General features: G+C 48.7%; 1 protein-coding gene and 1 pseudogene across 1 annotated transcript; one reads left to right on the top strand and one right to left on the bottom strand.

The window, feature by feature from the left end:
- Positions 1-1,985: 1,985 nt before the first annotated feature.
- LOC141511111 (class I histocompatibility antigen, Gogo-A*0501 alpha chain-like) lies at positions 1,986-11,333 on the bottom strand. Its single transcript, XM_074220403.1, is given in 6 exon segments — positions 1,986-1,998; positions 5,636-5,807; positions 9,588-9,863; positions 10,033-10,308; positions 10,449-10,727; positions 11,270-11,333. Coding segments are annotated over 6 exon segments (1,080 nt in total).
- On the top strand, positions 8,171-8,878 carry LOC141510823 (CDAN1-interacting nuclease 1-like; annotated as a pseudogene).
- Positions 11,334-12,407: the final 1,074 nt, after the last annotated feature.

The raw sequence follows: 12,407 nt of genomic DNA, 5'->3' as shown, positions 1-12,407 counted from the left end.
GAAGAAGAAATTAGGCAACTGAACACAAGTTGTAATTGAGAAAGCAGGGGTGGTCAAGGGAGAGAAGAGGGGAAGGGAGGAGAAAGAAACAGCAAATGTGTCAAGTCATCATATTTTAAAATAAAAATATAACTAATTGTTTACAAAAAACTGGTTTAAAACATTTACAAATCTCATCCAAGAAATAATATTCATGAAATATGATGTGTTGACATTCACATGTTTGACTCAGGGGGGAAATTCCATCTTCTTATGTGTAATAACTATTTTCATTTTTAACTTCCAGAATAATGACTGAAGCATTTGGCTCCAATAGCCCCAAAAATTCATCTTTGAACAGAGATTAAGAGTAAAAAAAAACCCAAAAGGAGAATTCTTTGGAAAATTGTGAGCAAGCAAAACTGGGAGACTAAGAATGGCTACTCCACAGTCAGTTCTCCTGGTAAGTGCAATTCTTCACCACCCAGGTTGGCCCAAGCAAAGACAACAGGGGAGGATTTCTAAAGTTTAGGGGCAAAGGTCATCAGTCCTGCGATTCACCTTCTTTTTACTCTGTATCACCTCAGGTAACTCTAGGAAATACTCATGTCTTGGTTGGCTTCCTTATCAGAGTTTGAAGAGTGTGTAGAGAATCACTTACTACTTTCAACAAGTGACTCTCCTTATAAAGACAGTCAGAAAGACAGACTCTAGTGATAGGAGATACTGGACTCTTCAGGTTTTAGCAGCATCAGTCTGACCTTTTCGTTCATTTCTCTGAATGTTAACAAACATAAGTGTACAACTCCTTAATAAGCAATGACTTCATCTCGGAGTCTTTTTGTAAAACAAAAATTTTAATTTGTTTAAGGCAACGGGGTTGTGACTTGCCCAAGATATAGATCAGGGCTCTATGAAAGAAGTGATGCAAATGGAGGGAACCGAGGAAGCAACTTGGGCCAGATGCTCTGACTGGGGCATCCCCACTGGCAAAATCCAGGGGGAAAGTCCATCTTGTTGTGTGTAATAACTATTTTCATTTCTAACTTCCAGAATAATGACTCAAGCAGTATCTGAGGCTCTTTAAGTTTCCTTAGATACCATTGATTAAAGATATGCATTCCTCAGAAGAAATCAAAGAAACTTTTGGGATTATTAGCAATTTTAATTCCACAATTCATTTGGTGAGTTTAAAGGGCAGAGAGAGGACCCTAAGACCTGGGATTTTGATTAATGCAGAGGAGCTGATGGCAAACCTCTCCTGAAGGGGCAGAGGGTTGGAGCATCTCTGTGACAGTGGAAGAAGCATTTCCAAGGGGCTGCTGGACAAGGAGTAACTGTTTCAGCAAACCCCAGAAAGGGCTGGATTTTTCCAATGGGGATGTCCCAGTCGGAGCATCTGGCCCAGGTTGCTTCCTCGGTTCCCTCCAATTGCATCACTTCTTCCATAGTGCCTTGATCTACATTTTTATAGGAATTTTTTTTATTTTATACAGTTCTTTCTCTAAATGTTCAACATTCAATGTTTGTCATCTAATTCTCCTTACCATCCTTTAAGACAAATTCAGCTTAATACACACAAATGCTCACACTCACACTTCACAAGCACACACACAAACACAGAGGCAAAACAGGCACACACAGAACAGGCACGGACCACCAACTTAACATCAGGGGCTAATCCAGGAAGGAAAAGAGGTAGAAGATTAAGGGGAAAGCCAGAGGTTCAATTCTGTGATGAAGGAGAGGGATGGCCCTGAGGGTGGGGAGGGTGGCCAGAGCATCCTCACTGAAGTCCACATCAGCCTGCCCTCACCTGATAAGGTAACCCAGCCCACCAGTTCAAATCCAGCCTCAAACACTTATTAACTGTATGTCTTTGGACAAGTCACTTAATCATGGTTTCCACTGAAGAAGGAGATGAAGAAAAAGATGAAAAATATTGAAAGAGAGAAAGGGATCAGGTTATGATGGGAGGTAGGGTAGCCACCCACAGGTGGCCAGACCTAGGGGGTGGGGCTGTGAAAAGCACAGGGTTTTAGCGGAGTGGAGGCACACCTCCTTCTCCCCTAAGTCCTTTCCTCTGCAAATGGACCTGGAGAACTCCCTTGCCAAGAGTCCTGCCAGAGTAATAATAGTAACGGCAAGTATAGAATTTTAAGATTTGCTGAGCACTGGTACAGATTATCTCAATTGATCCTTACAACAAGGGAAAGTGAGGCTAAGAAGTGAAAAAACTTAGCTGAGGGGGCAGTGGCTTTGAGGAGAGTACAAAACTAGATACAGGACAGAAACTTCTGTGCCAAATTCATCCATCCATAGACCTTTCTCTTTACCTGGTGTTTTCTTTCCCAGGGATGTTTGTACATTTTTTGTTTCTTCAATCTCTTATGAATGGCCTGAAATGGAAGTGTAACTTCATTTTTAAACTCTGGACTGATATTCCATTGGGGAGCATGGGCTGGTGAGGACTGCTGGCCATATTTTCATTTTGTTTGGGATTCTCTTGGCCACTTCACCCTCCAAGTTCCTCCCTCAGTCTGGGTTTTGAAAACAAAGAAACAAAAACCCTCCAAAGCCAACAGAAACCAACAGGAGATTCCAGCTGAGCAGACAATACAGAGGAGCAGTCATAATTTCCCCAAGGACAGTAAGCACAGCAGTTCTTATAGCCAGGTGATTACAGTTCAGTTGCATTCCATGCATATTTCCCATCATTATTTAACCTACCTCAACTTCTCCCTTTATAGTATGGGGTGTCTGCCAATGACAACAGGTTAGATACTAGCGCTGTCCCTTCTAAGCTGACTGATGCAGGAAGTGGGCAGCTTACATGGCTCCCAGAGGTGTCCCTGATCTGAAATCCTTATGCTCAGGGATTCAACCAGTGAAGCAGAGAGTAGTTTAGTGATTAAATTCTTCACAAGGAACCAATTTGCAGATCATGGGATGGCTCCTTTCCTTGGAGTTGCCTCCACGTCACTGTTAGAAAGTCAGGTATTTTACAGATGCTCGGAAATGGGTAGGGGGACCATTGAACAATTAGACTTGGGACTTTAGTGATCTTCTCAGGCCAAAACACCATGGGCAGGATAACATAATGATGGCATCACTTGTGACCATCCCAGTAGGAGTCCTGTTGGAATAGTAAGGTTGCTAGTATAACAGGGCTTAGGTACAGAACGGAACAAGGCAGGTTACCCTGAACAACTTCAATTAACACAGGAAAGCACAATTCAGGACAGGATCTGTCACAGATTGAGAGCCTGCCTGGGAAAAAAATCTCTATTATAATTATTAAGTTCATTTTACATATATATATCATTCTAATAAATATAAAATCATCTTTTGATATTCCCTCCTTTCAGTCAAAGTAGAACCCCTAATAGATGGATGATTTTTTTATTATATACATGAGTTAATTATCTATGGAGTTGATATTAATCTATAAAATTTACTAATTTTAGACATTTGCTGTAAAAGCCCAAATAGTTTTTAACATAGGACAAGGGAAAACCTCTCATTGATTATAGCCAGGGGTCTTAGCTGACAGCCAATTGTGTTGTCACTGGATGTTAAAGGCAGGACTCCAGATTCACCAGATGGGCAATTTTCCTTTTCCAGAAAGGAAATAGTATAACAGGGAAATAAAGTCAAGGGCATCTTACCTAGGTCATGTCCCAGGCTGTTTACCCCAGAACCCTTTTCTAGACATCCACCTTAACAGTTCTCAGACACCCACCATTGTCTATTATTGCTTTGATGACAGTTCAGATAGCCATCTGGGGAAGCAAAATCCAAAAGAAGTTATAATGCCAGCAATTTCTCCTTAAATAGTAAAAACTTATCATTGATTCAAACTTAAAGCTTAAGAATATAGAGGGAAAATTGCTACTTTTATGAATCAGAAAAACTAAGTGAACACTCTCAAGACAAATGTCTTAGTTCAAGGATTTTTAAGGTCAGGCCACCTGTGGACTCCACCTGAGCTGTGCCAGGGGGATTCAGGTCTCCACACCCCAGAGTTTGGCGGCAGTGTGGGTGGTGAACAGAATTTGTAAGGGATCTCTCCACCAAGGCATGTTCTTGGAATTGTTCTTTCCAGGTGGCACCATCATTGGGTTGGTTCAGGAGTGACACTCAACAGTGTTTTCTAAAGAATAAGAGTGTGAGATAAGTTGGAAAATCTCTGTTATATTGGGTCTTGTGTGGACCCAATACTGCCGGAGGGAACCTTTAGCTGCTTTGCTTCCAGGGTGGAGGAATTTTTGTCTTCTGTTCTTTGTTCATTTCCCCAATTTATAACTTGATTTTAATTATTTGTTAAGGCAGGGCTCTGCTTCCAAGCTAGGGGACACACTCCCAAAGTTTTGAGGATTTTTCACAGCTATTTTCAGAGATATTTCTAGGAACCCACAAGTTTTCAGTTCCTCCAAGGTCTTAGGAGAGGTTTTGACTATACTTGTGGCCTATGGTTTGGTCTGAGGGTCCCTTCTTTGCAGGGGCAGTGAGCCCTATTGGGCCTCTAGTCCTTTCCCTGAGATTGGGGCCCTAGACTGATCTGAGTAGGGGCAAAGCAATAGAGTCCTGCCTCAGTGATAGCAAAGAGACCCTGTGCAATCTCCTTCCAAACCCCTTAACTTCCACAAGCTGAGAGTTCCAGAAGCAGTTGCCAGTCACTGAATCAATGGTTCCAGAGGACTGCTGAGGCCTGCCCTGGACTGAGCTCCACTCTCACCCCAGTGCAGCAGAGATTTTTTCACTGATCTCCCAATTGTCCTTGGCAATTCCTGGGCTGAGAGTTCTGGAAACTGGCACTGCTGCCATGGACCCAGTCACCAGCTTCCCGCTCCTGGATGGCTGAGGTTGCTTACTCTGGCAGGGTCTGGGCTGTCCTGTGGGTCCTTTCTAACCCCAGTGGATCATCCAAATTGTCTTGGGCTGGGAAATGGTTTCACTCAGTCTTTTGATAGGTTCTTCCAATTAAAAATTTGGTTGGAATCATTATTTTAAATATTTGGAGTGCTTTGGGGAGAGATTGGCCGAGTCCCTGCCTTGACCACCATCTTGCCCTGAAATGATACTTTTTCTAAGAAATGTTTCTACCCCAGAGGCAGAACCCCTCCCCCCTCAAATGTGAAGCTGAAGATTCAAGACAGAGGTCCATTTGGCAGTTTTCTGCAGCCACAATAAACTCCCAGAAGTCAGTGCAACATCCAATGTGAAAGGGGGGGGTGGCATCTCCAAATTGGTCTGGACCCTCCTTACTACTGGTGTTTCCCTGAAAAGTGAGGCAGGCAGAAAGAAAGAAGGTGGGATCTGCTGGGGCCAGGGAGGCCTTAGATAAGGGGGAAGGGCACTAAGGAGGCTGCCCCGGGGTGTGGCCAGTACAGTCCAGTGGTGACCCAGTGTCCAAGGTTGGGCAGGGAAGTCAGAAGGGAACAAAGCTGGATTATGGGGCCTTGTGTTTTCTGTCAGGTCCAAACCAGGAAGAGAGAAACCAAAAAAATGCAGATTCAGGGAGCTCTTCAGAGGTCCCTCCGGCATTATTGTGAAGGACCTGCCTTATTGCCACCCCCATCCTCACCCCAACCACTCGCAGATCTCCCTCGGCTTTACCCTAGCGCCTCCCCCTCCCCGGACCCCAGGGTCTCACCTGTGGCTGTGAGAGAGATCTCTCCATGGTGCGTGCTCCCCCTTGACCACCCTCCAGGCCTGCAGCCCTGAATTCTTCATCCTCCAGATCCCAGCTCCAGCTACGACCGCAGTAAGGAGGAGGACCCCAGCAGTGACCCCCACAATGATCTGGGTGTGTGAGGATGATGGCTCTGAAGTGGAACAGGGAAGTTCAAAGCCTTGTCCTCCCCCACCCTGAGAGTCTCTGGACCCCTCCCCATTCCCACCTTCCTTCTACCTCCCTGTGCTCTTCTTCCAGGCCATCACTGTCCTCACCCCACTTTTGGATCAGGGGCTCTGCCAGGCTGTAGTGCTGAACAAGGCACTGTAGCTCCCTTCCTGACCTGGGGGCACCTCCACAGTAGCCCATTTCTGTAAAGGTCCATCTCCCCCCAAGCCTAAGCTCAAGAGACTCTGTGTCCTGGAGCTGTCAGTTTGGGCACTATACGAATCCTTCAAATGAAAATAAGCTGAATGCAATCACTAGTGATTCCAAATCCAATCCAATTTTCTCCTCCTTTTGTAGGGGAAGATGATGTTTGTCATGTTCATAGCAAGACAAAAGCAAAAATAGCAGTGCTCCACTCAAAAGCAGTGAGAGATAACTGGCTCTAGATAAGCCTGGTCAGGATGAAAGAGCCTTAGGGGCTGGTCCATGTGTGTCTCTCTGTCCTCAGCACCTCGGACAGTGCCTGGCAAAGAGAAGGTTCTCTATAAAGACTTAAGGATGAAAGGATTGATGAGTTAGTACATACTGTCTCCCAAACATATGTAGGCCCACATATGTACATTTGTATGTATAGACACATTCATATATGTGAAAACTGCTTAATGGCAACACACACAAGCTGAATTTCTTTCATCAGTCTTCTCATGCCTATAAATGTGGAATGCTGATATGTTTTATCCAAACATCTTTGGCCTATATGTTGATACTGGAAAGATTAACTGGGCCTCCAAATGAACACTGCCCCACTTTACTAATGATGTATTCCCTGATCATATCTATTGCTGTGCCATCTAGAACTTAGAGCAGGGCATCTTTGCTTTTGTGTGTGTGTGTGTATCATCTGTTGAAGCTGATAAATGCCTATTGTAGTTTTTGACAATTTAAGAACTGAAGGAATGATTACATTTCAATTAGAAGGTAGTCAAAAGAAAGATGTATTTTTTTCCCATCCCAAGTTCCCAGAAGCCCTGAAAATTTTCATCAAACTGCTCAGGGCTCAGTGTACCCAGGGAAAGAGCCCCTGCCATAGATCAATGTCACTGCTTTGAGATTAAAATCTGATTCTCCCTGAAATGCCTTCCTGGATGTCCCAGATTATCTTCTCTGAACACCTATGACTGACCTGGCCTGGACTTCATAAGCAAGCCTCTGATCCTCTGTCTCTGCTGATTACAATTTTTCCATATGTACAAACTGCATTTTCCAGTCATCCAGAAATCAACTTCAGAACCCCCAGATCTGCAATCTTCCTTCATGAAGTTTTTATTTGTCATTGATCTGCTTAAAAATCAAGCTTTTCATTATCCACAGGCAGATTTTTGTTTCATGGAAAAGTCCTGGAGGTTAGAGGAATGGATTTGGGGATTGGAGGCAATCAAGCAAATAGTCTTTATTGAGTCTCCTCTGTCCTAGCTCCCAGGCCCCTGCAGACTCCATCTTGATGATTATATGATCAGTCTCTAAGCTCATTAGGAAACAGGAAAGCTTCAAAGAACTGGTTTTGCAAAGGACTGTGCTCCACTTCATTTCCCCTCCTCTCTTCATATCATCTTAGAAGAATTGATACTTTAATTCTAAATCCTATGTAACTATCCATTGGGTAGGAGTGACCCTGTTTAGGATAGAAATGACAGATGGCTTCTTCACACTGTGAGGAAACCTTATGGTTCTGAAAGGATAGAACAAAAGAGTTATTTCAATGTGTATCATGATGATGGAATCCAGGCTGTTTGGAATTGACAGTACCAGAGGTATTAGTCCTTAAAATCAATAACGAGTAAGGCTGGTGTCACCGTGACTGTGGGGGGGGGGGGGCAGCCAGCATAGGCTGTCCTGAGGCAGGAGGGAGACAGTACCAGCTGTCTCCATTCCCAGATACATTACATTTCTGGTGGCGTGGCCCCAGGGTCATTACACTCCCCTCACATTTCTGCTCCCCTCCATCCCCTGTCTAGACCAAACATGATGTTTTTATCCTTCATTCCCAAAGATGACCAGGACATCAAGGAAGTGATACTATGCCAAGCATATGAACTGGATTCATGTGAGGGAGGGATGTGCTAAGTCCCCAGCCTCACTTTCTCCTCCACAGTCATCTGGGTCCAGTGACCAGATAGGAATCAGGATGACTGGAGATGGCCCTGGATGTGAGGTAACCAGGGTTAAGTGACTTGCCCAAGGTCACACAACTAGGAAGTGACAAGTGTCTGTGGACAGTTTCAAACTCCCATCCTCCTGACCCCAAGGCCAGTGCTCTTTCCGCTGCACCACCTAGCTGCCCCAAACATGATACTGACCAAGGCCCAGCATGAGAAGGGAGCTCAGTTCCTCATGACTGTGCCCCCCACCACACAGAGCCTGAGGAAACTGAAACAGAGGGTCTCCTGTCAATCGCAGTCCACTCTGCTGACCATCTTCTCCCAGGAATACCAGAAACATAGAAAGAGAACAATCTAACTATCATCCCATGGAGGCCATCTAACTTTATTACCAGAGGAACCTGAGTAGAATGGTGAAAGACGGACTTGTCTCTGTGCTTTTGGAGCCACCTAATTAGGTGGAGTATGCACCTTCATTGGTGACTTGAATTACACTGGAAAGGTTCCTTCACTAGCAAGAAGAATCTGCACCCTCTGAGTCCATTACAAATACTATGGATCGGGGTCCTTCTCAGATTCCAGATGGGGTTCCAGGGAATCAAGTCTAGCAGCATATCATGAATGAGGGCTATCATGGACCAGTGAGAGACTGCATCAAACAACCTATTGGGCAGTCCTTCTAGAGAGAAACCTGCCCTTCCTAGATGAAGATAAACTCCCTGCAAAGCATTAAGACAGAATATCAGACTTTATTTTAGAAGAACCAGTAGCTGTAGAAGGGTACATGATTCACTCCATTGAAAGCTATGCTTCATTTGCAGATGAATGTAGTCACCAGGCAGACCTGCACCACCACTTCTGGAGTTATTGGACCAGATTTGGTCCTGGAACATAGACTTTTACACCTGAACAAGGAAAAACTTTCCAGTGAGAAATCCAAGGTCTCAGAAGTTACTGATTTGGCCTGGAGACAGCCAATGACCACTGTTCCCTGCACCCCCCCCCCCCCCCCCCGCCATCAGCATCTACATGCAAGAGGAAGAAGGAAGAGAGATGCCACAAGTGGATCCTTCCCATCCTCTGTTCCTGCATCTGGGGTCTCCAAGTCTGGTCTACACCTCCCCCCTACCCAGCAAGAATTCCCAGAACCTTTGGCTAAAATGCCCAGATTCATTTCTGATCTGAGGCTGAAGCACCCCCTGCCCTGACACAACCCCCCCGACAGTCTATTAGACCACCATAGGCACCCCCAGAAAAGGGTTTGCTGGGTCCAGATCTGTCCATCTGGAGTCTTAGGGCCTCTCCATTGGTCCCTAACATGGGGAAATAGAGGACTTGGGGACAGAGAGTCCTTCTTAGTCAGGGCCACCTCTAATTCTCTCACCTGAATTTTCGTCCAGATCACTACTTCAGTAATGACTGCAGAAAGGACCTCAGAAATGACTGCACAGTGCTCCAGATGGATGGAGATGGTGGCTCTAAAGTGGAAAAGGGAAGTGAAGGGCCCTGCTCCCCTCACTGGCCTGAGAGGGCCCCTAGTCCTTCCATGTCTCCCCCAGTTCCTCTACCTCCCTGTTCTTCTCCCACCCCCTCCACACTCTCACCCCATTTCAGGGTCATGGGCTCTTCCAGGCCCTGCTGTTCAACTCTGCAGATGTAGGTCGATTCCTGACCTTCGGGCACCCGCACAGTGGCCGACTTCTGGAAGGTTCCGTCTCCCATAGGTCTGGTTTCAATGACCTCCATATCCTGGGGCTGTTCCACCCCATCCAGCAACCAAGTCACAGGGTCGCTTAAAGGGTAAAATCCCTGGATCCAGCAGGTCAGGGTGACCTCCTTATGGGGGGCAGTCTGACGGGTGACTCGGGCAGAGGGTGATTCTGGGGGGAAAGGACAGAGGCATTGGTAAGGGACACGAGGAAATATCCACCAGCTAGGCCCCGATTTACCAGGGGTGCCTGGGATTGGGAGCCAGGACAGAGGCTACAGAGGAGGAGAAGGGCCGCGGGGGCCTTCAGTGCCAATTCCACGGGCCGAGGTGGATCATACCTGTCCTGGTCAGCGCCTCCCGCCCCATCTTCAGGTACTTCTGCACCCACAGCCCACAGTCCTCCTCCAGGTAGAATTTCATTCTTTCCGCAAAACTGGTCGCCTCCCACTTGTGCCTGGTGATCTCTGCCTGGGGCGTCAGAGCTGCCCACGTCCAGGTCTGGGTGTCCAGGGCCAGGTAGTCCCGCCTGTCGTAGGCGGATTGGTCAAGCTTGCGCAGGAGGCGCCCGTCCGGGGAGACCTCGCAGCCGGTCAGGCGCTGGAGGGTGTGGACGCCTGTCCTGCCCCGCCCCCACCCGGCTCAGTGTGGCCACACTGCCAGATCCCCAACAAGCCACCCTCCTGGCCCTCGGGAGCCACCCCACGCAATCCCCCTGGATTCCACGCCCCCCCCCATCTCGTCTCGGATCACGCACCCGCCCGGCTCTGGTTGTGGTAGGTCCGCAGAGTCTCCAGGCCCTCCCAGTATGTCCGGGCGTTCTCCTTCCCGATCCGCGTCTCCCGCTCCCAGGACTCCGGGTCCTCCCCGTCTATTTTCTCCATCCAGGCCTCCCGCGGGTCCGCCCTCGAACCCGGGCCGGCGCTGTCGAAGCGCATGAACTCGCGGTCGTCCACGTAGCCCACGGTCACGAAGCCGGGCCCCCCCAGCTCGGAGCCGGACCAGCCGGTGGAGAGTTACCTCAGGGAGTGGGAGCCTGGGGGGGGGGGGGCAGGCGGACCGGGTCAGCGCCCGGACTCGGAACCCCGCCGCCCTGGGTCACCCTAATTCTGGAGAGCAGCCAGGTCCCTTCACTGGCCACAGCCAGGAAGGCCCGCTCCCCGCTTCTGGGCCGGATCTCGAGTCTCTCCCACGCCATACTCTGACCCCCCCCCCATCTTGTGCCCCGACCTCTCCCACCCTCCCCCACATCCCTCTTTAAGAAAACGGCTCCCGATGCTCCATCCTCACTCTAGGGTGCCTGGGGCTCCCGAGGCTTCTGCTCCTTCCTAAGATCCCAGGACGGTGGGCCCTCCCCATCCTTCCCCCTCTCCGCTGCCTCAGTGTCCCCTGTCTTCATCCCCCCCCCCAAACTAAAGGGCCCACCCCCAGGTCCTCCCCCTGGGCGGGCAGGCTGGCCGTCTCCCTACCTCGGCCCCCACCCGGCAGACTCCTTCTCTGCAGCATCCCCTGACCCCCCCCCCCGGGGGGCCACTGGTCCGGTCTCCAGCGGACCCCTTCGTCCCGATCTCCCCTCACCTGCCCCGCTCCCCGACAGCGCCAGGGCCCCCACCAGGAAGAAGCCGCGCAGGGAGCTCTCCATGGTCCCTAGGCAGAGAGGCGCTGATGGGCGGGGGGGGGCAGTGTCCCTGCGCTATAAAGGAAGGAATCCCGACCTTTTGATTGGCTGCAGCGGCTCGGCCTCCCATTGGCCATGGGAAGGCAGGACACGTCACTGGTGTCCGGGCGGAGGCCCCGCCCGGCTTGGCAGACCAAACCATCCGGCATCTTTCTGCTTTTGTCTCACAGCAGCCTCGGAGCCCCCCGCCCCCCGACACCGGTCTTAGACCGTCCCTAGAGCTCCCCGCCAGCACCAGAGAAAAGGAAGGGTCCCCACCCCCAACCCGCCCTCCAGCTTTCAGGCCTCCCCAGTGGGACCCTTTCCCCCTTAGAATTCGGGGAGACAATTCCCCTCACGTGGAGGGTCTGAGAACTAAGAAATCTGATTGGTGGAGCGGGGCCGCCGCCTCCATGGCCAGGACAGGCGAGCCAGGCCCTATAGATCACTAAGGGACCCAAGAATACAGAGGAAATCGGAGCCCAGGAAAGGGAATTTGGAATCAGAGAAGACTGTCTCCCAGGAAAACAGACAGACCCAGAGAATACATGCCAGGCCTAAAGGCTGAAGACTCGAGTTCAAATCCTCAGACATTGACTGGCTGTGTGACCCTGAACAAGTCACTTCATCCTGTTTGCCTCAGTTTCCTCATCTGAAAAAATGAGCTAGAGAAGGAGATGGCAAAGCAAATTCCAATTTCTTTGATAACAGACCCCCAAATGGGCTCACCAAGAGTCAGACACAACTAAGTCAAAACAAAAGGAAAGAGCTTAATTATTAAACGGAGAGGACTATTTCAGCATCAGGTTGATTCCAAACTGCCTGAAATACAAACTTGTGAATTTCTAGTCACATCGTTTTTTCCAGAAATAGAACCTGGGCACATCTGCTGGGATGTTCCCTGCTTCTTGTGCTATCAGTTTGGGTTCTTATGCTTCTTTAGCCTAGAAAATCCAAACAGCATCACTTGTTAGAGACAAATGACAGCGTCCCACAGTGACTGGTCAGACCAGTATGAACTGGGAACGCTCTACCACAGGTTGGGTACAAATGAGCCAG

Source organism: Macrotis lagotis, chromosome 2 (assembly GCF_037893015.1).
Source record: "Macrotis lagotis isolate mMagLag1 chromosome 2, bilby.v1.9.chrom.fasta, whole genome shotgun sequence".
Taxonomy (NCBI): domain Eukaryota; kingdom Metazoa; phylum Chordata; class Mammalia; order Peramelemorphia; family Peramelidae; genus Macrotis; species Macrotis lagotis.
Note: the sequence above shows the minus strand (reverse complement) of the source record. Positions and strands in the feature narration are given on the sequence as shown.